Source organism: Coregonus clupeaformis, chromosome 11 (assembly GCF_020615455.1).
Source record: "Coregonus clupeaformis isolate EN_2021a chromosome 11, ASM2061545v1, whole genome shotgun sequence".
NCBI classification, from domain to species: Eukaryota; Metazoa; Chordata; class Actinopteri; order Salmoniformes; family Salmonidae; genus Coregonus; species Coregonus clupeaformis.
This window is the reverse complement of record NC_059202.1, coordinates 44,167,316-44,194,366: the sequence shown is the minus strand read 5'-3', so window position 1 is coordinate 44,194,366 and position 27,051 is coordinate 44,167,316. Positions and strand designations below refer to the sequence as shown.

Genomic DNA, 27,051 nt, shown 5'->3' with positions numbered 1-27,051 from the left:
GATTCCTGTGAGTGTGCATTGGGGAAAAATTGCACGCAGTCAAAGCCATTCATTCAAGACCTTGAGGAGCACAGCTCAGTAATTCAGCACCACAGTCTAGTGGACAGCGCACAACACACAGCGCAACGGAGAACAGCAAATGCCAGTGGATGGATTCAACCAGTAGTACAATTCTAAGACTAAAATAGATTCAAGATAGGTCTATTTCAAAACTTTATATTCTAACTAAAGTCATCTTTCAGAGGAAAACTTCGTTGGATAAAGAGTTTCTCAACTCTTCGCTTGCGTGATGCTGATGTAGGCAAAAGTGCTATTTGGGATGACTGAATGCCCCGGGCGCCTGGAATCGGGGTCTAGATAGGCGTTAGGAGTGTTGTGGAGCTGCCGGAGAGCCCCTCCATTATTAAGAAGGATGCTGGTGGGAAATGCCTGGAGACAGAGAGGACGAGATTTTTCGAAAGGCTCTGGAACTGCTGTCAGATCTCTGTTCTAGGGGTGAAGTGCAAAATGACAACTGTGTGGATTTTATATACTATTTTCGAGATCTTGCCAGACCAAGATACTCAGATTCAGGTATGTTGTGGAATGTATTTAAATATATTTTATTTTGCATTGTGAGATTTGAAACTTATGCCAATTCAATTTCAGAAGTTAATGTAGACTACATCTTTGAAAATAGAGTGACAATTGCAACGATTTCAGTGGTTTTTAAAACGGTTTTTAAGACACTTTTCCAGTGATAAGGAGCTTTAGGAACTTGTTGCATAGGCTATATCAATTAGAACTGGATAACAGTGCGTAGTGTATTTCAATTTAAACAACCTACATGAGCTTGCCTGTGTTCATCCAGGCATCTACAGCAGCACAAATGGAAGTTTTTTGTTTTTGTTTTGACAGAGTGGAGGGGATAGGAGCCCCACCCATTCTCCATAGCCCAGAAAACATAATGCTTTGAAGATATGAGATTGCATGACAAAACCCTGCTCAATGGCTCACAACCTTCCAATGTTTTGTATTCTAAATGTTAATTTGACTGTTTATTTATGATTTATATTGCTGTATATTGACTTTGATAACAAACTACCTTTAAAGAGCAACTGCCCCTAAAAACCAACTAATCCCTTTGAAAAGGGCCTATGTGGCATCAACCTGGACTCAGGGGTAGATGTAACATAGATACATAAATCCGGGACACACCAATTAGTATGATATGTTACGTTTCATATTGGTATGTATTAATTTGTGGGTATCCATCATCCATTTCATATGATATGTTATGAATTACAAGATATGTTACAAATTTCAATTTGTACAATATGCTACGAATTACAATTCGTACAATATGTTACGAATTTGCAAAAACGTATGATATGTTACGAATTCTAATTCCTAGCTAGGTGGCTAGGTAGCTAACGTTAGCTAGGCTAGGGGTTAGGGGTTAAGGTTAGGATTAGGAGTTAGGTTAAAGGTTTAAGGTTTAAGGTTAGGGGAAGGGTTAGCTGACATGCTAAGTAGGCTAGTTACAAAGTAGGAAAAAAAAGTAAGTAGTTGCAAAGTTGCTAAATAGCTAAAATGCTAAAGTTGTCCGTGATGAGATTTGAAACACCCATGCTAGACGTTTGCGTTATATGCCTACCCATCCACCCCGACCAACCACCCTACTTTCATTTTTGCCTTAAGTAACCTTCTGTCTTACAGTGCCTTCAGAAACTATTCACACTCCTTTACTTTTTCCACATTTTGCTTTGTTTAAAATTGATTAAATGTAGATGTTTTGGTCACTGGCCTACACACTATACCCCATAATGTCAAAGTGGAATTCAGTTTTTCGAAAATGTTGGCGCTCTTTAGAACATTGTTCCTATATCTGCCGTTTCCATTAAACGTCGCATTGCTTTTTTTGCCGACATTGCTTTTGTCGAGAACATTTGGGTCAATAGAAATTTGCCTAATGACAAACTCATTTTAATTAGATCAGATAGGTCTATTGTAACTGTTACCAAATAATGACATTAACATACAGTACCAGCCAAACGTTTGGACACACCTACTCATTCAAGGGTTTTTCTTTATTTTTACTATGTTCTACATTGTAGAATAATAGTGAAGACATCAAAACTATGAAATAACACATATGGAATCATGTAAATTAGTAACCAAACCAGTGTTAAACAAATCAAAAGATATTTTATATTTGAGATTCTTCATAGTAGCCACCCTTTGCCTTGATGACAGCTTTGCACACTCTTGGCATTCTCTCAACCAGCTTCATGAGGTAGTCACCTGGAATGCATTTCAATTAACAGGTGTGCCTTCTTAAAACAGCTCAAATAAGCAAAGAGAAATGACAGTCCATCATTACTTTAAGACATTAAGGTCAGTCAATCCGGAAAATTTGAAGAACTTTGAAAGTTTCTTCAAGTGCAGTCGCAAAAACCATCAAGTGCTATGATGAAACTGGATCTCATGAGGACCGCCACAGGAAAGGAAGACCCAGAGTTACCTCTGCTGCAGAGGTAAGTTCATGTCTTTGTTCATGTCTTTGTGAGACGCAGAGTAGGTGAACAGATGATTTCCGCATGTGTGGTTCCCACCGTGAAGCATGGAGGAGGAGGTGCTATTACATTTTACATTTTAGTCATTTAGCAGACGCTCTTATCCAGAGCGACTTACAGTTAGTGCATACATTATTTTTATCGAACCCACAACCCTGGCGTTGCAAACACCATGCTCTACCAACTGCATGTGTAGTTCCCACCATAAAGCATAGAGGAGGAGGTGTTATGGTGTGGGGGTGCTTTGCTGGTGACACCATCAGTGATTTATTTAGAATTCAAGGCACACTTAACCAGCATGGCTACCACAGCATTCTGCAGCGATACGCCATCCAATCTGGTTTGGGCTTAGTGGGACTATCATTTGTTTTTCAACAGGACAATGACCCAACACACCTCCAGGCTGTGTAAGTGCTATTTGACCAAGAAGGAGAGTGATGGAGTGCTGCAGCAGATGACCTGGCCTCCACAATCACCCAACCTTAACTCAATTAAGATGGTTTGGGATGAGTTGGACCGCAGAGTGAAGGAAAAGCAGCCAACAAGGACTCAGCATATGTGGGAACTCTTTCAAGACTGTTGGAAAAGCATTCCAGGTGAAGCTGGTTGAGAGAATGCCAAGAGTGTGTGCAAAGCTGTCATCAAGGCAAAGGGTGGCTACTTTCAAGAATCTCAAATATAAAATATATTTTGATTTGTTTAACACATTTTTGGTTACTACATGATTCCATATGTGTTATTTCATAGTTTTGATGTCTTCACTATTATTCTACAATGTAGAAAATAGTAACAAATAAAGAAAAACCCTTGAATGAGTATGTGTGTCCAAACCTTTGACTGGTACAGTATATTGCTAAGAATGTGAGAGTAGGGTGATTCCTCTAGCGGGCCTCAAACAAAGGCCACCAGCACCAATGTCTCTAGGACATACAGTTGGGAAAACAAGTATTTAGTCAGCCACCAATTGTGCAAGTTCTCCCACTTAAAAAGATGAGAGAGGCCTGTAATTTTCATCATAGGTACACGTCAACTATGACAGACAAAATGAGAAAAAAAAATCCAGAAAATCACATTGTAGGATTTTTAATGAATTTATTTGCAGATTATGGTGGAAAATAAGTATTTGGTCAATAACAAAAGTTTCTCAATACTTTGTTATATACCCTTTGTTGGCAATGACACAGGTCAAACGTTTTCTGTAAGTCTTCACAAGGTTTTCACACACTGTTGGTGGTATTTTGGCCCATTCCTCCATGCAGATCTGTTCTAGAGCAGTGATGTTTTGGGGCTGTCGCTGGGCAACACAGACTTTCAACTCCCTCCAAAGATTTTCTATGGGGTTGAGATCTGGAGACTGGCTAGGCCACTCCAGGACCTTGAAATGCTTCTTACGAAGCCACTCCTTCGTTGCCCGGGCGGTGTGTTTGGGATCATTGTCATGCTGAAAGACCCAGCCACGTTTCATCTTCAATGCCCTTGCTGATGGAAGGAGGTTTTCACTCAAAATCTCACGATACATGGCCCCATTCATTCTTTCCTTTACACGGAACAGTCGTCCTGGTCCCTTTGCAGAAAAAACAGCCCCAAAGCATGATGTTTCCACCCCCATGATTCACAGTAGGTATGGTGTTCTTTGGATGCAACTCAGCATTCTTTGTCCTCCAAACACGACGAGTTGAGTTTTTACCAAAAAGTTCTATTTTGGTTTCATCTGACCATATGACATTCTCCCAATCCTCTTCTGGATCATCCAAATGCACTCTAGCAAACTTCAGACGGGCCTGGACATGTACTGGCTTAAGCAGGGGGACACGTCTGGCACTGCAGGATTTGAGTCCCTGGTGGCGTAGTGTGTTACTGATGGTAGGCTTTGTTACTTTGGTCCCAGCTCTCTGCAGGTCATTCACTAGGTCCCCCCGTGTGGTTCTGGGATTTTTGCTCACCGTTCTTGTGATCATTTTGACCCCACGGGGTAAGATCTTGCGTGGAGCCCCAGATCGAGGGAGATTATCAGTGGTCTTGTATGTCTTCCATTTCCTAATAATTGCTCCCACAGTTGATTTCTTCAAACCAAGCTGCTTACCTATTGCAGATTCAGTCTTCCCAGCCTGGTGCAGGTCTACAATTTAGTTTCTGGTGTCCTTTGACAGCACTTTGGTCTTGGCCATAGTGGAGTTTGGAGTGTGACTGTTTGAGCTTGTGGACAGGTGTCTTTTATACTGATAACAAGTTCAAACAGGTGCCATTAATACAGGTAACGAGTGGAGGACAGAGGAGCCTCTTAAAGAAGAAGTTACAGGTCTGTGAGAGCCAGAAATCTTGCTTGTTTGTAGGTGACCAAATACTTATTTTCCACCATAATTTGCAAATAAATTCATTAAAAATGCTACAATGTGATTTTCTGGAATTTTTTTCCTCAATTTGTCTGTCATAGTTGACGTGTACCTATGATGAAAATTACAGGCCTCTCTCATCTTTTTAAGTGGGAGAACTTGCACAATTGGTGGCTGACTAAATACTTTTTTTCCCCACTGTATGCTTATTGGGCCAGTATAGTAAGGCCCTGTCCAGAAGAAACCCTAACCCCTATATAAGTACCAAGACCGAGGTACTCGTTGTTGGAGCTAAGGACAGAGAAAGATTCTGGCTGCACATTTTAATTCACAGGTAATACAAATAAAACACCAGGTAAAAAAACAAGTGTTATTTAAGATTCTGAACTCAATTTCGAATCAGTCGTTAGGAATGTGACCAAAATAACTTTTTACCAATTGAGGAACATTGCCAAGGTGCGGCTGTTTCTCTCTCAGGCTGATACAGAGAGACTCATCCATGCTTTTATTACAAGCAGGCTTGAGTTTGACTATTGTAATGCTCTCCTGTCTGGTCTACCCAAGAAAGCCATTGGTCAACTGAAAAACAGACAGAATGCTGCAGCACGGGTACTTAGCAAGACCAGACAGAGAGCACACATTACACCAATTTTAAGGTCACTGCACTGGCAGCCTGTGAGTTTTAGAATTCATTTTAAGATTCTACTATTGGTTTTTAAATCAATCCATGATTATGCACCCCAATACATGTCAGTCATGCTTTTAAGTTATGTACCCAGTAGGTCACTCAGGTCCTCTTGCACTGGCCTTTTAACTATCCCAAAGCCTAGGACCAAGAGACATGGAGAGACAGCCTTTAGTTATTATGCCCCCAGCCTCTGGAATAGCCTGCCAGAAAAACCTGAAAAAGAGATCTTAAAACACACCTTTTTAGATGTGCTTTTCCTCTGGGTCCTTTTTAGTCGTTCAGTTTTTGTTGTTCTTTTGTTTTTTATCCTTTTATGTTTGTTGTGTAGTAATATTTCAGTTTTAATTTTAATTCCATGTCTGAAATGTGCTGTATAAATAAAGCTTTATTTGATTTGATTTGACTCCCTAAATATGTACACTGAAAAACAATTCCTGGGCTGGCGTGGTTACACATGGTCTGCGGTTGTGAGGCCGGTTGGACATACTGCCAAATTCTCTAAAATGACGTTGGATGCGGCTTATGGTCGAGAAATGAACATTCCATGCTCCCTCAAAACTTGAGATATCTGTGTCATTGTGCTGTGTGACAAAACTGCACATTTTAGAGTGGCCTTTTATTGTCCCCAGTACAAGGTGCACCTGTGTAATGATCATGCTGTTTATTCAGCTTCTTGATATGCCACACCTGTCAGGTGGATGGATTATATTGACAAAGTAGAAATGCTCACTAACAGGGATTTAAACACATTTGTAAATAAAATTGAGAGAAATAAGCTTTTTGTGGGTATGGAACATTTCTGGGATCTTTTATTTCAGCTCATGAAAAATGGGACTAACACTTTACATGTTGTATTTATATTCTTGTTCAGTATAAATGAAACAACTTGATAGGTGTAAGCAAACAGGTTAACATGCCCCCTATTATCATTAAAACTGGTTAAACATGCCCCACCAACATTAGACAACTACAGTATACAGAAAACCCTTAACTTGATGAAATAAGTAAATCAAATCAATGATGTTAATAGTCAAATTAAATCAAATCAAATTGTATTTGTCACATGAGCTGAATACAACAAGTGTAGACTTTGCAGTGAAATACTTACTTACTAGCCCATTCCCAACAATGCAGTTAAAAAGTACGAAAATTTAAAAATAGATAAAAAGAAAAAAGTTACACAATAAAATAACAATAACGAGGCTATATACAGGCTATATACAAGGAGTACCGGTACTGAGTCAGTGTACTGGGGTACAAGGTAGTTAGGTTGATTGATTTAAGTACTATGTACATGTAGGTAAAATCAAATCAAATCAAATTGTATTTGTCATATGCACCGAATATAACAGGTGTAGACCTTACCGTGAAATGCCCTTAACCAACAAAGCAGTTTTAAGAAAGAGTTAAGAAAATATTTACTAAATAAACTAAAGTAAAAAAAATATATATATATATATATATATATATATATATATATATATATATATATATTAACACAATAAAATAACAATAATGAGGCTATATACAGGGGGTACCGGTACCGAGTCAATGTGCGGGGGTACAGGTTAGTCAAGGTAATTTGTACATGTAGGTAGGCGTAAAGTGACTATGCATCGATAATAAACAGCGAGTAGCAGGCTTTGGGATAGAAGCTGTTAAGGAGCCTTTTGGACCTAGACTTGGCACTACGGTACCGCTTGCAATGCAGTAGCAGAGAGAACAGTCTATGACTTGGGTGACTGGAGTCTTTGACAATTTTTTGGGCCTTCCTGTGACACCGCCTAGTATATAGGACCTGGATGGCAGGAAGCTTGACCCAGTGATGTACTGGGCCGTACGCACTACCCTCTGTAGCGCCTTACGGTCGGATGCCGAGCAGTTGCCGTACCAGGCAGTGATGCAACGGTCAGGATGCTCTCGATGGTGCAGCTGTGGAACTTTCTGAGGATCTGGGGACCCATGCCAAATATTTTCAGTCTCCTTAGGGGGAATAGGTTTTGTCATGCCCTCTTCAAGACTTTCTTGATATGCTTGGAACATGTTAGTTTGTTGGTAATCTGAACAACAAGGAACTTGAAGCTCTCAACCTGCTCCACTTCAGCCCCGTCGATGAGAATGGGGGCGTGCTCGGTCCTCTTCTTTTTCCTGTAGTCCACAATCATCTCCTTTGTCTTGATCACGTTGAGGGAGAGGTTGTTGTCCTGGCACCACACGGCCAGGTCTCTGACCTCCTCCCTATAGGCTGTCTCGTCGTTGTCGGTGATCAGGCCTACCACTGTTGTGTCATCAGCAAACTTAATGATGGTGTTGGAGTTGTGCCTGGCCATGCAGTCATGAGTGAACAGGGAGTACAGGAGGGGACTGAGCACGCACCCCTGAGGGGCCCCCATGTTGAGGATCAGCGTGGCGGATGTGTTGTTCCCTACCCTTACCACCTGGGGGCGGCCCGTAAGGAAGTCCAGGATCCAGTTGCAGAGGGAGGTGATTAGTCCCAGGGTCCTTAGCTTAGTGATGAGCTTTGAGGGCACTATGGTGCTGAACGCTAAGCTGTAGTCAATGAATAGCATTCTCACATAGGTGTTCCTTTTGTCAAGGTGTGAAAAGGCAGTGTGGAGCGCAATAGAGATTGCATCATCTGTGGATCTGTTGGGGCGGTATGCAAATTGGAGTGGGCTATGGTTTCTGGGATATTAGTGTTGTTGTGAGCCATGACCAGCCTTTCAAAGCACTTCATGGCTACAGACGTGAGTACTACGGGTCGGTAGTCATTTAGGCAGGTTACCTAAGTGTTCTTGGGCACAGGGACTATGGTGGTCTGCTTGAAACATGTTGGTATTACAGACTCTAACAGGGAGAGGTTGAAAATGTCAGCAAAGACACTTGCTAGTTGGTCAGCGCATGCTCAGAGTACACGTCCTGGTAATCCTTCTGGCCCTGCGGCCTTGTGAATGTTGACCTGTTTAAAGGTCTTACTCACATCGGCTACGGAGAGCGTGATCACACAGTCGTCCGGAACAGCTGATGCTCTCATGCATATTTCAGTGTTACTTGCCTCGAAGCGAGCATAGAAGTAATTTAGCTCATCTGGTAGGCTCGTGTCACTGGGCAGTTCGCGGCTGTGCTTCCCTTTGTAGTCTGTAATAGTTGGCAAGCCCTGCCACATCCGATTCGATCTTAGTCCTGTATTGACACTTTGCCTGTTTGATGGTTCGTCGGAGGGCATAGCGTGATTTCTTATAAGCTTCCGGGTTAGAGTCCCGCTCCTTGAAAGTGGCAGCTCTACCTTTTAGCTCAGTGCGGATGTTGCCTGTAATCCATGGCTTCTGGTTGGGGGTACGTACAGTCACTGTGGGGACGACGTCATCAATGCACTTATTGATGAAGCCAGTGACTGATGTGGTGTACTCCTCAATGCCATCGGAAGAATCCCGGAACATATTCCAGTCTGTGCTAGCAAAACGGTCCTGTAGCTTAGCATCTGCTTCATCTGACCACTTTTTTATTGACCGAGTCACTGGTGCTTCCTGCTTTAGTTTTTGCTTGTAAGCAGGAATCAGGAGGATAGTGTCGTGTATTGGGATTATGCCTTTGTTAAATGTTGTTAAGTGGAACTGAAAGAATGTTGATTTTAGTATCAAGAGGGAATGTTTTAGTGTAACGCCACATACAACAGACAGGAAGTGTGTTGTAGACAGGGGAGACTGGTGATTGGCCAGAACAGGGAGCCACCCATCTTTTTGCATTGTTTATAAGTAGGGGCTAAACGAAGGAGAAGGCAGAGCGGCCATTCTGAGGCGTCGCTCTCCGGGTGGGCATGTCACCTGTCACTTATGCTGAAGCTTGTGATATGAATAAACCTTATGATCCAAGTTCAGTATGAGCGGACTCCTTTGTTCATCAGCAATAATTGCCACCATTCACCCGATACGACAATAGAATTATGGTCAGATTTGCCAAATGGAGGGCAAGAGAGAGCTTTGTACGCGACTCTGTGTGGAGTAAAGGTGGTCTAGAGTTTTTTTCCCTCTTGTTACACATTTAACATGCTGGTAGAAATGAGGTAAAACGGATTTACGTTTCCCTGCATTAAAGTCCCCAGCCACTAGGAGCGCCGCCTCTGGATGAGCTTTTTCCTGTTTGCTTATGGCCGTATATATAATTCATTGAATGTGTGCGCGCGTGGATGTGTGTGGGCGTGCCAATGTTGGGTGGTTGCTGGGTGGTTGAATAATACAATATTGATAATTAAAGTAATTAAGCCAATGCTAATTAAACTTGTCCGAGTGTTGCTTTGAGAAATTCTGCTTCCAAACTCATATAGTGTCTTTGATATTTTATCTTGAAATTATTTTTGCTTTTTAGAACAGCCACATTGAGATATACCAAAGATTGTCAAAATAACAGATAACTAGATGAGTGAATCCTCAAAAACTGTCACCACTAAAATGAAGTGCCACAATGTCTGGGCATGCCATCTATCTCTGTGGCTTAGTGCAGAAGACCCAGCTGGTTTGCAGTGCAGTATGTGGGCCAGCCCAATGAGCCTGTGGATCCCACATCTTCTCATGGGTAAAGCCCAACCAAGATGGATTGGTGGGAGGAATAACTCAAGGCTCCATTTCCCTCCACTGGTCTAGATAATCACAGGGATGTACGGTCGCAAGGACACATGGCCCAGGTACAGACAATGTAGACAGTAGATCTGATGGGACGCTATGGCAGTGGCAGGCCACTCTGACAAGGGCTTATTCACTAAAAGCCCTCTCTGTGTCTGTCTGGCCTGATTCACAATGACTGGGGAGTGGAGAGGAGACATGGAGACAGAGTGAGCTCATTCATCAGCTAGTGAGATGCTCTTTCTGAGAAACAGAACATATTCCGGTGGAACACACCAGGCTATCCCAGACACCAGACACTTCCCTTTTACTGTCTGTGAGAGGACATTTGAGATGAGAGCACTTACTGATGAGTTAATGTTGACTGAACAGAACATTGCTACCTATCTGATGAGTTTCTCTTCCTTTGCTAATGGATACAATTGTCATGTCTGTCATACTAATATGAATGTTTGTGCAATATCAATTTGAGCAGCACATTGGGAGAGATTGAAAGAAAGGTTGATAGCATATTATAATATATTGCTATTAATACAAAATATATCTTCCTACAGTTCCCTGCTAACTTGTTTCTCTCCCTGGTTCTGTCTATCCAGATGTGTCGGTGAGCCTGCTGTCTCTGGTGGTGACCACCTGTGGCCTAGCCCTTTTTGGTGTCTCACTTTTCGTCTTGTGGAAGCTGTGCTGGGTGCCATGGCGCGATCGTGGCCTCCCCGACGGCCTGAAGGATGGCCAGGGAGACCAGCAGCCAGTCCTGATGGAGGTGGATGGGGCGGAGAATGAGTACAGTGAGGACTGTGTCAAGGAGCCCTCAGGCCTGTTAGTCCCAGAGGCAATCATGAAGATCAGCCACACATCCCCAGACATCCCCCTGGAGGCCCAGGCCAAGGCCAAGGAGAACCATGTCCGCCACATCACCCGCGTGCAGCGCCAGATCACTGAGCCCACCTCCTCTGTCCGGTCAGTCCCACAACACAGAAAAAATAACAAGTCAATTCAACTAACCATGTTGCATTGTGTCTATAGCTAATGATAACTGGTTTCTCTACCCTCTGTAGGCACAACTCCATCCGCCGCCAGATGAACCTGTCCAACCCAGACTTCAACATGGGCCAGTTCCAGAGACAGGAGTCCCTGGCCACTCTGGGCCGGATCAAACCCGAGCTCTACAAGCAACACTCTGTGGACACGGACGACGGCAGGAGGGATGACAGCTGCGGCCGGATACATTTCATCCTCAAGTTCGACTGTGACCTGGAGCAGCTCATCATCAAGATCCACAAGGCCCAGGATCTACCGGCCAAGGATTTCTCAGGGACCTCTGACCCTTACGTCAAGATCTACCTGCTCCCCGACCGCAAGACCAAGCACCAGACCAAGGTGCACCGCAAGACCCTCAACCCCGTGTTCGATGAGGTCTTCCTGTTCCCCGTGGCCTACACTGAGCTGCCCACACGCAAACTGCACTTCAGCGTCTACGACTTTGACCGCTTCTCCCGTCACGACATCATTGGCCAGGTGGTGGTGGATAACTTCCTGGACCTTGCAGACTTCCCCAGAGAGACTAAACTCTGTAGGGACATTCAATACGTCACCTCGGTGAGCTAACCTCTATATTTGTCTCACTACAGTATCGTAATATCTGCTTGAGTACATGGACACGCAATAATAAATGCACCATTGTGACTTCAAATGAGGTAGTGAATAAGGGGACATTATCTGAGAGAGTTTAGTTGGAAGTCACTTCAGTTCTGGTCCCTGATCATTCAACTATGTCAGTTTAGGAGTGGAACTGGAGAGGGTTAAACACTTAGAATCATATCTGAACCAGCTCCGCCCTCCCCTCAGGGCTATCAAAAACTGTCCAAACAATAATAAATGTGTAAAGACCATGTAACAACAAGGCAGGGAGGAAAATACCAAAGTGTAAGTATGTCTGTCCCCGCAGAACCACCCACGCTGGTTTAAAAAAAGAACACTAAAATAAAAATATACTTAGATGGGATGAATAATACATGATCACATCAGGAAACACATGGGGTAGTGACCTAAATCTGAGTTGGCAGTAAAGAGGCTGCTTTGACATGAGGACACAAAGCTGGAGCTCTCTATATTATCCACATTTTCTACATTATCCAAATTTTCTACATTATCCACATGGATCACATGAATCACTGTGGAGAGGTGTGACATACTGAAGGTTTCACCTGTCCGATTGAATCTCACTGGACTCTCACTGATGTCAGAAAGGCTCTGAAGTCTCAATTGGTCAATGTGCGGTCTCAATAGGAGTCAGTCTTATTGGAGTCTCACTGTAGAAATAAGGACTATGGTGTCATTGAAGGATTGTAGGTTGTCTGCAGTCTCAATGGAGAACTGTAGTCTCAGTGATGTCTCAATGATATATCTACAGTGAGGGAAAAAAGTATTTGATCCCCTGCTGATTTTGTACGTTTGCCCACTGACAAAGACATGATCAGTCTATTATTTTAATGGTAGGTTTATTTGAACAGTGAGAGACAGAATAACAACAACAAAATCCAGAAAAACGCATGTCAAAAATGTAATAAATTTATTTGCATTTTAATGAGGGAAATAAGTATTTGACCCCCTCTAAATCAGAAAGATTTCTGGCTCCCAGGTGTCTTTTATACAGGTAACGAGCTGAGATTAGGAGCGCACACTTAAAGGGAGTGCTCCTAATCTCAGTTTGTTACCTGTATAAAATATACCTGTCCACAGAAGCAATCAATCAATCAGATTCCAAACTCTCCACCATGGCCAAGACCAAAGAGCTCTCCAAGGATGTCAGGGACAAGATTGTAGACCTACACAAGGCTGGAATGGGCTACAAGACCATCGCCAAGCAGCTTGGTGAGAAGGTGACAACAGTTGGTGTGATTATTCACAAATGGAAGAAACACAAAATAACTGTCAATCTCCCTCGGCCTGGGGCTCCATGCAAGATCTCACCTCGTGGAGTTGCAATGATCATGAGAACGGTGAGGAATCAGCCCAGAACTATACAGGAGGATCTTGTCAATGATCTCAAGGCAGCTGGGACCATAGTCACCAAGAAAACAATTGGTAACACACTACGCCGTGAAGGACTGAAATCCTGCAGCGCCCGCAAGGTCCCCCTGCTCAAGAAAACACATATACAGGCCCGTCTGAAGTTTGCCAATGAACATCTGAATGATTCAGAGGAGAACTGGGTGAAAGTGTTGTGGTCAGATGAGACCAAAATAGAGCTCTTTGGCATCAACTCAACTCGCCGTGTTTGGAGGAGGAGGAATGCTGCCTATGACCCCAAGAACACCATCCCCACCGTCAAACATGGAGGTGGAAACATTATGCTTTGGGGGTGTTTTTCTGCTAAGGGGACAGGACAACTTCACCGCATCAAAGGGACGATGGACCATGTACCGTCAAATCTTGGGTGAGAACCTCCTTCCCTCAGCCAGGGCATTGAAAATGGGTCGTGGATGGGTATTCCAGCATGACAATGACCCAAAACACACGGCCAATGCAACAAAGGAGTGGCTCAAGAAGAGCACATTAAGGTCCTGGAGTGGCCTAGCCAGTCTCCAGACCTTAATCCCATAGAAAATCTGTGGAGGGAGCTGAAGGTTTGAGTTGCCAAACGTCAGACTCGAAACCTTAATGACTTGGAGAAGATCTGCAAAGAGGAGTGGGACAAAATCCCTCCTGAGATGTGTGCAAACCTGGTGGCTGTCACGCTCTGGCTCCGGGACTCTGTATATTGAGCCAGGGTGTGTTCATTCATTGGGTGTATTTCTATGTTGGTATTTTCTGTTGGGTTCATTTCTATGTTTGAGATAATGACTCCCAATCAGGGGCAACGAGTGTCAGCTGTGGGCTGGTTGTCTCTGATTGGGAGCCATATTTAATCTGTATGTTTTCCTTTGGGTGTTGTGGGTTTTTGTTCCTTGTCAGTCATTGTCACTGTGGACTTCACTTATCGTCGGTTGTTTTCGTGTTACGCTTATATTTAATAAAGCATCATGTTTGTATCACACGCTGCGCCTTGGTCCGCTTCCTGGAACGACGATCGTGACAGAAAAACCCACCGTACCAGGACCAAGCAGCGTGTCCAGGAGCCAAGGGTCTGGACATGGGAGGAGATTTTGGATGGAAAAGGGTCTTGGACTTGGGAGGAAATCCTGGATGGGATGGATCGCCGGCCATGGAGTAAAACAGTGGAGAGGCGACAGAGAGAGGAGCAACGGCGTCAGCAGGGCCATCGTCGGAAGGACGAGAGGCAACCCCAAAAAGTTTTTTTGGGGGCACATGGCTTTGAGCGGCTGGGCAGCAGGAGGCTGCCACAGGGAGACGTGGAGAGAAGGCTACCGGATTACGGGAGCCATTGGCGAGTAGAGGGAGGGAAGTAGTTGAGGCACGGCGTGAGAGACTGAGGTGTGTTACCAGTCCGGTCCGGCCCGTTCCTGATCCCCGGTTAAGGCCAGTGGTGTGTGTTCCCAGTACGGACCGGCCTGTTCCTACTCCACGCACCAAGCCCACGGTGTGCGTCGCCAGTCCAGCCCGGCCGGTTCCTGTTCCACGCACTAAGCCTGCGGTGTGCGTCGCCAGCCCTGCCCGGCCGGTTCCTGCTCCACGCACTAGGTTTACGGTGTGCGTCGCCAGTCCAGCCCGGCCGGTTCCTGTTCCACGCACAAAACCTACGGTGTGCGTCGCCAGCCCAGCCCGGCCTGTTCCTGCTCCACGCACTAAGCCTGCGGTGTGCGTCGCCAGCCCTGCCCGGCCGGTTCCTGCTCCACGCACTAAGTCTACGGTGTGCGTCGACAGCCCTGCCCGGCCTGTTCCTGCTCCACGCACGAAGTCTACGGTGTGCGTCGACAGCCCTGCCCGGCCTGTTCCTGCTCCACGCACCAAGTCTACGGTGTGCGTCGACAGCCCTGCCCGGCCTGTTCCTGCTCCACGCACCAAGTCTACGGTGTGCGTCGACAGCCCTGCCCGGCCTGTTCCTGCTCCACGCACCAAGTCTACGGTGTGCGTCGACAGCCCTGCCCGGCCTGTTCCTGCTCCGCGCACCAAGTCTGTGGTGCGTTTCGTCAGCCCTGTCCGGCCCGTTCCTGCTCCCCGCACCAAGTCTGTGGTGCGTTTCGTCAGCCCTGTCCGGCCCGGTCCTGCTCCCCGCACCAAGTCTGTGGTGCGTTTCGTCGGCCCTGTCCGGCCCGTTCCTGCTCCCCGCGCCAGGTCTGTGGTGCGTTTCGTCAGCCCTGTCCGGCCCGTTCCTGCTCCCCGCACCAAGTCTGTGGTGCGTTTCGTCAGCCCTGTCCGGCCCGTTCCTGCTCTCCGCACCAAGTCTGTGGTGCGCGTCGCCAGCCCAGTCCGGCCCATCCAAGCTTCCCGCACCAAGCCAGTGGTGTGCGTCGTCAGCCCTGTCCGGCCCGTTCCTGCTCTCCGCACCAAGTCAGGGGTGCGCTTCGTCAGCCCGGTCCGGCCTGTCCCTGCTCCACGCGCCAGGCCTACGGTGTGCGTCGTCAGCCTGGTAAGGCCTGTTCGTCCTCCACGCACCAAACCAGGGGCGCGTGTCGTCAGTCCGGCTCCGGCCAACGGGGCTAGACAGGACCAGGGGTACTTTGGGGTGTTGGAAAGGAGGTGGGGATCAAGGCCGGAGCCAGAGCCACCGCCGAGGAGGTATGCCCACCCAGCCCTCCCTTGTTTGGCCCTTATTGAGGCGCGGTCGCAGTCCGCGCCTTTAGGGGGGGGTACTGTCATGCTCTGGCTCCGGGACTCTGTATATTGAGCCAGGGTGTGTTCATTCATTGGGTGTATTTCTATGTTGGTATTTTCTGTTGGGTTCATTTCTATGTTTGAGATAATGACTCCCAATCAGGGGCAACGAGTGTCAGCTGTGGGCTGGTTGTCTCTGATTGGGAGCCATATTTAATCTGTATGTTTTCCTTTGGGTGTTGTGGGTTTTTGTTCCTTGTCAGTCATTGTCACTGTGGACTTCACTTATCGTCGGTTGTTTTCGTGTTACGCTTATATTTAATAAAGCATCATGTTTGTATCACACGCTGCGCCTTGGTCCGCTTCCTGGAACGACGATCGTGACAGTGGCCAACTACAAGAAACGTCTGACCACTGTGATTGCCAACAAGGGTTTTGCCACCAAGTATTAAGTCATGTTTTGCAGAGGGGTCAAATACTCATTTCCCTCATTAAAATGCAAATCAATTTATAACATTCTTGACATGCATTTTTCTGGATTTTGTTGTTGTTATTCTGTCTCTCACTGTTCAAATAAACCTACCATTAAAATAATAGACTGATCATTTATTTGTCAGTGGGCAAACGTACAAAATCAGCAGGGGATCAAATACTTTTTCCCTCACTGTATATACTGTCTCCCTTGAGGGCCATGTTCTTTTTTTACAAGTGTTCATTTTCACTTCCCATGGACATGGGAAGCCAGGAGAAGTGATTTACCACCCGTGTAGGGTTTGAGTTAATCAAAAGTGTTTGATTAGGCTTAGACAATGAATAAGTCTACTTTGTGTCATGAGATCTACTCTGGGCAAGTTGCACATTAAATAGATCTATATTTAGTACCCATAGAGCAAAAAAAGCTGTGCAGCTTCACGTTTCTGGACTATTTGTTAAGGATTGCTAAATGGTATAATGTGAGAGAAGGGGTTTAGAACTGGCCGCAATGTAAGATTGAAAACCATCAATCCATTAACAGCTAGTAACTGCAAAATAGACTCAAATACCTAAAGAGCAGATCTTTTCACAGCTTCATTCAGGAGGCCAGATTTATAATGTCGACTCTCAGAGGCTGTCAAACTCTCAGTCCTAGATTTACCTGTGTGACATGGGTGAGCTAACTGGGGAGTTACAAAGTCTCAGGGGATGCAACCCGGAGCATCTAGGAAGTACAAGCAAACACACGCAAATGCACACTCACAAAAACACGCACACACACAGCCACTCTCCAGCCCAGAACTGGGCCAGCCCTCCTGGGACCCAGAGCATGGGACATCATGCAGCATGGGCTAAGTTGGGTTTCAAACATCCCATATGTAACATACAAACTGTAAAATGGCATCAAATCTGATATTAAAGTGCTACATCTCCATAAATGAACTCTAGGACCACATGAAGAGTAACGGGGTCAAGAAAATGTAACCCACCACTTGCTTCTTCGATAACATCAATTACAAGTAATGTAGCATGTTTATGACATGTTTTTAACATACCTCTACAATACCTGACACCTTCCAGGGACAGAGAGCTATACAAATACCCATACAAGTGGCCAGCTCTAAATATTTTTCCTGATCTCTACAAGCCTCCACAAGCAGGTCTCAAATCCATCTTCATGAGGGTTGAATTAAACTGTTAGACAACAGATCAGAATCACTAGCGGTTTTGGCCAGCAGCATACCACCCTACATCCCACTGCTGGCTTGCCACTGAAGCTAAGCAGGGTTGGTCCTGGTTGGTCTCTGGAAGGGAGACCAAATCCTGCTGGAAGTGGTGTTGGAAGGCCAGTAGGAATCATTCTTTCCTCTGATCTAAAAAAAAAGATCCCAATGCCCCAGGGCAGTGATTGGGGACAGTAGCCTGTGCCGTTTTTTCGGATAGGAAGTTAAACGGGTGTCCTGGCTCTCTGTGGTCACTAAAGATCCCATGACACTTATTGTAAGAGTAGGGGTGTTAACCCCGGTGTCCTGGCTAAATTCCCAATCTGGCCCTCATACCATCATGGCCACCTAGTCATCCTCAGCTTCCAATTGGCTCATTCCTCTCCCCTATAACTTACCTGGTAAAATAAGGGTCAAATAAAATATCCTGTCAGGGAGATAAAGGACCTGTATGGATGGATGACCTGTTACTGTGGTATACTTTCTTTAATTAGACACAGCTTAACTAATCTATTCTAGAACTCAATAGAAGACCAATAGCCTCTTCAGGTTCACATTAATTGTCAGGCTGTTATAACAAAGATTTCAAAGAGCACTGTAATCTGTGTCCCTGCAACGCCAGTCAATAGTATTGATGTTAGCCAACTTGGGCGACAGGTAGCTTAGCGGTTAAGAACATTGGGCCAGTAACTGAAAGGTTGCTGGTTAAAATCCCTGAGCTGACTAGGTGAAAAATCTGTCAATGTGCCCTTGAGCAAGGTACTTAACCCTAATTCCTCCTGTAAGTTGCTCTGGATAAGAGCTTCTACTAAAATGTAAACGTAAAAAAAATTATTTGGACTTTGATTAATGGGATGAGTGTGTGGCTTGACCCAATTCAGCAGGTTTACTACCTGGCTCCTCAATAACCACCACCGCAGTATAATGAGCACATCACATGTCCTTACGTTATGTCTTATTGACCTGCATGGTGGAAACAGACATGGGCTGAATATAAAACTCGTGGAATGACTGATGAAGAAAGGAAGAAAGATAAAATGGGTTTACAACAATATGCCTTAACTATAGGCCAACTGCTGAGAGAGGAGCTGTCAAGTTTTGGTTCAAATGTCCACCTAGTCCATTGACTCTTGAGAATATTTGATTTACAAGATGTCAACCGAATCATTCCATTATTGCTAACCAGTTAAACATGAGTACTACATTTATGAGTGATTGAAATGTGTTAGCTTACCCTGATTCTGTTCATTTAGCAGCCCAGTGAAACACATCTAAAGTGCTGAATCATGTCGTTCCACAGTGGGTCACAACTGCTGACTTACTGTCTGCTGATGTAATAGGATGATATGGCAAGACATGGTCTTACACGCGCCGGCTATTGCAAAGCCGTTTTCACCTCCCTCTCTATTGCCCTCCCACTTTGTCTCCCTCTGTTTCTCTTTACAAAGATGGTAGTAACACACCCTGTATGTTAAGAGGCCCTTACAAGAGAGAGAGAGAGATCCTAGGGGGGAAGGTGCAAGATGGATAATTACACAAGATAGACTGTCAGTATTCTCTCTCAGCCATATTGGGGGCCTTCAGAGCTCCAGTTTAATTTAATTGAAAGAGCACAAGTGACCATCATTCCACCACTGACTTGATTTAAGTGCTTCAACGAGTGGAGGAGACTGTTATCCTATAGTCTGCAGATGGAAGTGGGTAATTTGATTATTCAGCCTGAGAGGGATGGGCTGCATGGTACCACCTCTAATCTTTTCGCTCGTATGTGTGGAGGCTGAGCCTGTGTGTGTGTGTGTGTGTGTGTAGTAGAGGCTGAAAGTGTACTTGTGTGTGTGTATGCGTGTGTGTGTATGCGTGATTTCTACCACTTTACGATGGATACCTCCTGCCGCGCCTTCTGAGTGACCAGGTCAGTGTAGCAAAGTGCGGACTGATGATGCTGTAGGTTAGAGGTCACTGTGGTGCCTTGCCCTATGTTGACAGCCTTGATAAATCAACTCCTTTGTTTGATTACATTTATAGTGATTTTGGACACAGGCCAGAGAGCAATGATAAAGCCCAATCTTGTTTTGGATACAGTAGATCACATTAGATCTGTCATTTCAATCATCCACATAGAGAACTTATTGATGCTTGAATGGATGTGCCAATTCTACATTTTCCACTATTACACTCCCAATCAATGTCCCAATCAATGTCGTTGTCTAAAAAACGAATAGCCAACAACAACCGCCAAAGTCATTCCTTGTAGGACATTAAATTAATTATAATGCACAAAGAATAACAGAACAAGTAGCACATATTATTAGTTCAAGTCCTTAGCAACCATGTCCACTGATTTCTGTTGGATATGATGTGAGGTGTTTTACAGAGACGCTTTGAAACGGAACATCCAAGTAATTAGCTAACTATCTGAATTGAGCCATTTATAGTAACAAGCATTTTTAATATACAGAACATTAGAACAATGTAGCACATCAGACAGCATGTGTTGTTATTCTTAAACTTTGATATTAATTTTGGAGTCTATTTGGGCTCTATTCATACAGAAATACATTTTCCAATTCAGGTTCATGGTCATTGTGAGTGAGCAGTGAGCACAAATGTAGCTGTGATTGCATTTCAATATGTGGTAAAATTCATTAACTTCATCATTGAACATATCCCCCTAGTAAAACCCATCCCATAGAGAACACAGTCACTGTGGGGCCCACAACCCAGGATATGAACACGTCATAAGCCATGGCAAAAAAAATAGAATTACAGGAGGGGTGGGGGACAACTGCGGTACACCACTGCTATATGGGGAACTAAACCCTGTTGCCACTGTTGACAATGTGCTTGTCAGAGCCATGACAGCCAGGCAGAAATGTCTGATAGCCCTGGCAAAAGAGTTCCAGCAGGGTGTGAGCTAGCTAGCTTCTCGGGGAGGCTGTGTCTGTGTGAGACTGGGACTGACCACTGACCAGGCAGGTGACCAAGCCAGACCTGATAATGAGCGGTTCTCTGTGGAGAGCTGGACTGACCTTTCCTGCTGATGCAGAATAATGGGGCTTCCCACTGATCCCAGGGGCCTGCCAATGGGAACTTTCACACAGGGAGAATGATCTGTTATAACAGGCCCGTACAGCTCAGGGCTGAGGAGCACACACACACACACACACACACACACACGCGCACACACACACACACAAAGACTAATTCAGATGTCAGGCTAGTGTCAGCCAAGCCTGGAGATGTTGCTTATTTAACTATGTTGGGTGTCTCCAGCTCCTACCTCAAGCAGAGAGAAACCTGTAGGGGTAACAGGGTTGTCAGGGTTACATTACAACGTGAGGTACATGCCTCAACTGGAGGTGAGACTTGTGGCCTCCATATTCCCTGCCGGTAACTAACCTTGTGAGTGATGCTGTGGTCTAACGAACACATCACTCTCTCACAGACACGCTATTTTCAGAGGTGATAATTGGAGCGCTGCTCTTCCTGTTCACTGACACACGCAGGGCCGTAGCCAGCAAAAACAAACGAAAATTACCCCAGCCATTATCACATTGGTTGCTGTAGCTTCATTCACCTCAGTCAATCTACAAACACATAGCCTATTAGCTATACAATTAGCCGCTACACATTTACTCACATAAACTCAGCACCGGGATGAAAAACTATAATTTAATACGTACAGAGGGATCTGTTAGCAGAAAATATATTTTATGAACAAAAGGTAAACAAATCCATTGGTTTTACAGAACTGTTATTGTTTTTGTTGCACTTTTACAGCTAATTTCCTCAAATTCTACACATTCTGACATGGGGTAGGGAGAAATGTTTGCAGTTTTAAAATCTAATTTTCTGAAATTCTTCACATTTTGCCATGACTTATTCCATGTTAATATGATATCTGAGTGAGAGTAACTAATAAAATCAATGGGAGCCCCCTGGAGGTCAGGGCCCCTGGGCACGTGCTCTGCGTGCCCGGTCGGTAATTCAGCAAGTTTAGATAGCTGGCTAGACTAAGTAGACTGACTGACATGGTTTAATTGAGTGATTGTCAGTGAGTGACATATAACAAGAGGAAAACTGCTGATGCACAACCAAGCTTCGAAATTGCACCTTGTGTATTCTATTATTCTAACTCTCAACAATAATTTGAGACCCCGACTGCTCACACAGTTCACTGTGAACTAGCGGAATCTCTAAACAGCGAAGCCAGAGCTATATGGTGACATCATGAGACATTCAGTTACAAAACATTTCACTGAAGTTTTCATTGCTTTGTAGGACAATGTGGACTTGGGGGATCTCATGTTCTCCCTGTGTTACCTACCAACGGCTGGAAGGCTGACCATCACAATGATCAAGGCTAGGAACCTCAAAGCCATGGACATCACTGGAGCCTCAGGTAGGGGGTCCTTAATGTGGGGACTGGGGTACAAATGTCATGTGGATTCTGCTTAGTCAACACTGGATGGATAAATGATATGACAGAGTAGTATATCAAATGGAATAGTCATTTCTGTTTCCCAGTCTTTTAATAATATGGCCCAATGAGCAGAAGCCATGACAAAACATATCAATGAGGAGGCCATTTGTGCCAAATAGAGGCCAAATGGCACTCTATTCCCTATTTAGTGCACTACTTTTGACCAGCGGCCTATGTGGATGCATCCCATGTGTTACTCCGTGGGTTTACCCTTTCCGCCACTGTGTCCCAACTCTCTCTAGATCCCTATGTGAAGGTGTCTTTAATGTGTGAGGGACGGAGATTGAAGAAGAGGAAAACATCCACAAAGAGAAACACTCTGAATCCAGTCTACAACGAAGCCATAGTATTTGATGTCCCTCCTGAGAACATTGATCAGATCAATCTCCTAATAGCAGTGATGGACTACGATCGGTGAATACATTTTATTTTGCGAAGCTTTTATGAACTGAACTTTCTATCATTATGACAGCAGTTTATGTTTTTTATTCTGCAAATAGCCTACAAGGTTGTGGTGACTATGATGCACTGAAAAGGACTCAGAAACCACGCTTTTGGGTAGACAGTATCTTTGCTGTATACAAACACATAGCTGAGACTCCCTAAGTGTAACATGTTTTAGTTGATAATTGGCCTGGAAAGCAGCTGGCATTCTGTTAGCCCAACTCAAGAGAGGAGGAAACAACATTACGAAACGAAAATGCTGACGAACAAGCACAGAGTACAGAGTACACACTATATTCCTCCTGATGCTGTTCAGAGTAAATATTTGAGGAGTTAAATGTAATCTGCCGAACATCACTATAATTATTACACCAAGGAACATGATGTTGGACAGAAAATGCACTAGGATACGTGCAACTACAGGCCTTTTAAATCTGTAAGACAAGTTAACTACCTATTTAAGTGAAAACGTGTAGAGGTGCACAAATCAACGTGGTTTTAAATCAAAAACATGAATGGGAGGGCATATATGGCAACAAAGGGTTTTAAAGTGACCGTATATGTGTGCCCCCCTCTCACAGTGTAGGTCACAACGAAGTCATTGGAGTGTGTAGGGTGGGCAATGAGGCGGAGAGCCTGGGCCGAGACCACTGGAACGAGATGCTGTCGTACCCCCGCAAGCCCATCGCCCACTGGCACACCCTGGTAGAGGTGTGTGTGTGTATGTGTGTGTGTACGTGTGCCAATCCATCCATCCATTCATCCATCCATCCATTCATCCATCCGTCTGTCCGTCCCTCCGTCTTTCTATGTGAGTCAACACGTAAAGTGATGAAAGAAGAAAGCCTATCAAAGCTTTATCCTTGACATCATGACCACACATCTCAAGTGTAAGTAGACAGCAAGGTGTAGGTAAACAACAAACGGTAGAGCTCTCCTTCTCTAGCTTGTATAGGGATAATAAAACACAAGCATGATTGCATAAAACAAATGTATACTTGTCTTGTTTTTGTGCCATCATCAGAACAATCCATTCTTGTAGTGGGAGAGGAGGAGAGAAGGCGGCTTCATTGCTATTTAAAAACACTACTCCTCCACCCTCATTAATGGAGACCAGAAATAGATGTATTCATATTCATCTGAGAGGTTAAAAGCAGAAATTGGAACAGTAATGTTGCCTACACAGTGATATAACTGAAGTGCTTGTCACTGGCTATCATTGTAGCTTCATAGTCAGAAGCCCTGGGGTGTATTCACTAGGAACCAAACAGAGCCAACCAAAGGCAAACAGAAGCAAATGGAATGATATGGGGAGGGACCTTCCTGAATTTGTCCAATATAAACTTTTTTGGAGTAAACGGTTTCCGTTGCAAAATGTTTTGAAACTGTTTGCCACGGTCTTTGTCTAATGAATACAACCCTGTTCCTCCTATTAAGCTGAAGAAGACATAGCAGAGGGCTCAAGCTCGGGATAATGTCTTATTTGTGTTACTTCAAGAATGGAAAGATGCTCTTTGAGCACACACACACACACTAGGACAAATATAAGCACCCACCTAATTATTATTATTATTACGGCCACACACACACACTTGACTTTTCATTATTTTCGCTTGCTTTTCATGCATTGGTGTTTTGAAATCTTAGTGCAAGACTCGCTGACCCCCAAGGCTACAGACAGTTCTCATCAATAATTCACATCTCAGGCCACTTGAGCCAAGGTTGGCTCCCTCTACACACAGAGCCGCTAAACCAGCCATTTAAACTGTGCTTACATCTCTCTCTCGCTCTCTCTCTTCCCCTGGGCTGCTTTTTTAGGCTGTTAAATGCCAGCTAGGAGGAAAATAAAAAAGGGCAAAAATGATTTTTTTTTGCTATTTGCTACACTAACTGATTTTGTGTTTCTCTGAAAGAAGGACAATTTATTTAGAGTACGTTTTTTACTAAACGGAGGAGGAATTTCGGAGACACGGCACGGTGACAATTGATTTTCGGACAGAGGCACGACAGAACCCACAGGGGGTCTACACACACACCGAGGCCATTTGTTTTGTAAAAGGAATTAAAACTTCAGAGTGCATGATGTGACTTCAGTCTCACAGTCTCTATTTGCCGAAATTAGATTTCACCTCCGACTCGTTCCCTCTTTGTGCAATTCAACTGTCAAATTGTATTCCCATACCTCATATAACCGGGCTATGTTCATCTCTCTAACTGTGTTTTCTCTCTGTGTGTTCTCTAGTGGGTGGGTCAGGGGACTGCATGTGGAAGCCAGGGCGGTTCCACCAACTCTCTGAAGACTCCTCCCTCACCATGAGGAGAACACAGGGTGGTGAAGGAGAGGAACAGCAGAGAGCCCCAGCATCAAGAGAGGAGGAGAGAGCCGTATGCTAGTAATGGTAGATGTTACACTTGGTTTCTCCGACATAGATTAAGCTTAATAATAATAATATGCCATTTAGCAGACGCTTTTATCCAAAGCGACTTACAGTCATGCGTGCATACATTTTTTTTGTGTATGGGTGGTCCCGGGGATCGAACCCACTACCTTGGCGTTACAAGCGCCGTGCTCTACCAGCTGAGCTACAGAGGACCACCCATACACAAAAAGTGCTTAGTGCTGGACTAAAAAGCATGCTCAATAGAGAATCTCCATTTGAAGGTGCTTTCTGATCCAGGACCAGGCTTAAACCATATCTTGGGAAACCAGCCCTACAGTATATGTTCTCTACTCAGAGTTTGTGCCTCTATGACATTCTTGCTTGGGGGACGATGTTTAGTCAACTGCATGTCCAGTGGCCATTCATTAGTACTATTTGTTTAAAAAACTACATAAATCTAAAAAGTGTTATAGTTTCAGTTGGGAGTTAAATGTATAGTCTTGTTTATGTCTTGTTTAATAACACATTGTTACAATTAATTGATCTTTGTTATTTGGGTACAGTGCATGGTTATTTCTTTTTGTGCGTAATATTGCTCTTTGGTTGATTACTTTGTGAGATACTAACATATTGAAAACATAAAATGTACCATGAAACTAAGACCTAGTATGTAAATTGTCCATTCAGATGTTACTAAATAAACATTTATATTATAAGTTTACCACACAAAGACAGACGGGTAATTTTATGATCTCAAGAGTGAATTTCTGTGTCAGGAAGAAGAGAGAGGCCTTAGAGCTTGTCCTTGGCACCTTTCTCCACGAAGACGCTCTCTTCACACCTGCAGTGACCAGTCTCCAACAGGCCACGGACACATGACGGATGCCGAGCCCTGCGCCAAACCAGTTGACAGCCAAACAAACAGCAACGAGGTTACAGCAGGGTGATAAAATATCAAAACTTATGAGCTGTGTTTGGTGTAATTGCCAGCCAGTAGGGAGTGCTCCAATCAGAGTATGTCTGAGCTGCACACTGGGCTGCTGATGGGAACACAACACAGGGCCGGAGCCAGATCCATCTGGAGTGCTGGAGCCAGGTTTAGAATCAGTCCCCTCCCTCAGTGAAATCACATCATCACCCAGCACTGTGCAGTCAGCAGGTAGTCAACAGGTGACCTCTGATGAGGAGGATGGGGCCCCACCAGCAGCCACGTGGAGATCTCAATTAATGACAGCAGGACAGGACCAATGATTACTCCTACACAGGGTGACATAAAAAAAAATTAAAAGCCCAAAACACACATCTCAAGGTCAATCACAGAATTTAACACATGTCAATATGTCACATTCGTTGAAGGACGGGTCAGACCAAGGCACAGCGTGATATGCGTACATGTTTATTATAACTATTAAACACACGACAAAACAACAAAGGAAACGAAACGTGAAGTCCAAGGTAGAACACACAACATACCTTAACCGGAACAAGATCCCACAACTAGACTGTGCCAATAGGCTGCTTAAGTATGATCCCCAATCAGAGACAACGAGCGACAGTTGCCTCTGATTGGGAACCACACCGGCCAACATAGATCCACACATGCTAGATATACAACATAGAATATATACAAACAAAGAATAAACACACCCTGACTCAATATATAAGAGTCCCCTGAGTCAAGGCGTGACAGTACCCCCAAAGGTGCGGACTCCGACCGCACTACATAAACATAACAGGGGCGGATCCGGCTCAGGGCGTGACGACCTCTCACTCTCCGCCTCCCTGTTGCGCCCCTGGTCTGGTCTGGACCTCGGCGCGCTACTTCCCCTCTCCCTCCTCCCACGATACGCCAGGCCCTGTCTGGACCCTGGTGTGGGAGACCCCGAACCTGGAGAGGGGCTGACGTCATGGTCTGGACAGGAGCCGCTGACCGGAGCTGGACTGGGCACCGGTGGAGCGGACTGCTCTGGCTCCGGAGTGGAGCCACTGACCGGAGCTGGATCAGGCACCGGTGGAGCGGACTGCTCTGGCTCCGGAGTGGAGCCGCTGACCGGAGCTGGACTGGACCCCGGTGTAGCGGACTGCTCTGGCTCCGGAGTGGCACAGCTGATCGGAGCTGGATCAGGCACCGGT

At 44.8% G+C, this 27,051-nt stretch overlaps 1 protein-coding gene across 1 annotated transcript; it reads left to right on the top strand.

The window, feature by feature from the left end:
• The first annotated feature begins 60 nt into the window (after positions 1 to 60).
• syt9b (synaptotagmin IXb) lies at positions 61 to 25,042 on the top strand. Its single transcript, XM_041891095.1, has 7 exons — positions 61 to 573; positions 10,792 to 11,155; positions 11,254 to 11,794; positions 21,892 to 22,012; positions 22,336 to 22,507; positions 23,119 to 23,248; positions 24,780 to 25,042. Exons 1-7 carry the CDS (start codon positions 426 to 428, stop codon positions 24,852 to 24,854), a joined length of 1,551 nt encoding a protein of 516 aa, XP_041747029.1. The 5' UTR covers positions 61 to 425; the 3' UTR covers positions 24,855 to 25,042.
• Positions 25,043 to 27,051: the final 2,009 nt, after the last annotated feature.